Raw genomic sequence first — 1,310 nt, 5'->3', positions numbered from 1 at the left:
AAAAAAAAAAAAAAAAAAATTCTACTTTTCTTTCTATGTTGTGTGAGTTCTTTATAAAACTTTTTTTTTTTTTTTTTGGAAACAGAGTCTCACTTTGTTGCCCGGGCTGGAATGCAGTGGTGCGATTGCAGCTCACTGCAACCTCTGCCTCCCGGGTTCCGGTGATTCTCTTGCCTTGCCTCCCGAGTAGCTGGGACTATGGGTGCCCACCACCACGCCCAGCTAATTTTTGTATTTTTAGTAGAGACGGGGTTTCCCTATGTTGGCCAGGCTGGTCTCCAACTCCTGACGTCAAGTGATCCACCCGCCTCAGCTTCCCAAAGTGTTGGGATTACAGGCGTGAGCCACTGTGCCCGGCCAATAAATTTTTATTATAACTTTGTATTTAAGTAAGTAATGAGGAAACAATATGGAAGAATGAATAATTCATTTTAATTTGTCTTATCTTCCAGGGTGACTGTGAAGATCATGCTAACCTTCTGTGCAGCCTTCTTCTTGGATATGGATTAGAAGCCTTTGTTTGTGTTGGGACCAAGGCAAAAGGAGTACCTCATGCATGGGTTATGACTTGTGGAACTGATGGGACCATCACTTTTTGGGAGAGTTTAACAGGACACAGGTTAGTCTACTAAGTGTATAAGGATATTAAAATGAAGTTATAAGTTTTTTTTTTTTTTTTGAGACAGAGTCTTGCTCTGTCGCCCAGGCTGGAGTGCACTGGCACAATCTCAGCTCACTGCAACCTCCGCCTCCCAGGTTCAAGCCGATTCTCCTGGCTTAGCCTCCCAGTAGCTGGGATTACAGGTGCACGCCACTGCACCTGGCTGATTTTTATAATTTTAGTAGAGACAAGTTTTCACCATGTTGGCCAGGCTGGTCTCAAACTCCTGACCTCAGGTGATCCACCCACCTCAGTCCCCCAAAGTGCTGGGATTACAGGCGTGAGCCACCGTGCCCAGCTTAAGTTTTAAGTATTTTAAATTATAAGGGTTTTTTGTCCATATTGATGGTACTTGAAGGTGTGTGTTGATGATTTTAGTTAGAGCCTTTTTAGTGATTATGTAAAAAAGTACTTCAATTATGGCAGCTAAGTTAATGAACTCTAAGAAAACTTTTACCTCGGCCGGGCGCGGTGGCTCAAGCCTATAATCCCAGCACTTTGGGAGGCCGAGACGGGCGGATAACGAGGTCAGGAGATCGAGACCATCCTGGCTAACATGGTGAAACCCCGTCTCTACTAAAAAATACAAAAACTAGCCGGGCGAGGTGGCGGACGCCTGTAGTCCCAGCTACTCGGGAGGCTGAGGCAG

General features: G+C 45.2%; 1 protein-coding gene across 2 annotated transcripts in view; it reads left to right on the top strand.

Annotated features, from left to right (window-relative positions):
- Positions 1-1,310, top strand: part of CEP76 (centrosomal protein 76kDa) — a 45,487-nt gene that overhangs the window by 21,156 nt on the left and 23,021 nt on the right. For both annotated transcript variants that reach the window (XM_011985525.1, XM_011985526.1), the window contains one exon: positions 453-619. In XM_011985525.1, the coding sequence (XP_011840915.1) occupies positions 453-619 (167 nt within the window). The remainder of the gene's footprint in view (positions 1-452; positions 620-1,310) is intronic.

Source organism: Mandrillus leucophaeus, unplaced genomic scaffold (assembly GCF_000951045.1).
Source record: "Mandrillus leucophaeus isolate KB7577 unplaced genomic scaffold, Mleu.le_1.0 Scaffold286, whole genome shotgun sequence".
Classification (NCBI taxonomy): domain Eukaryota; kingdom Metazoa; phylum Chordata; class Mammalia; order Primates; family Cercopithecidae; genus Mandrillus; species Mandrillus leucophaeus.
Note: the sequence above shows the minus strand (reverse complement) of the source record. Positions and strands in the feature narration are given on the sequence as shown.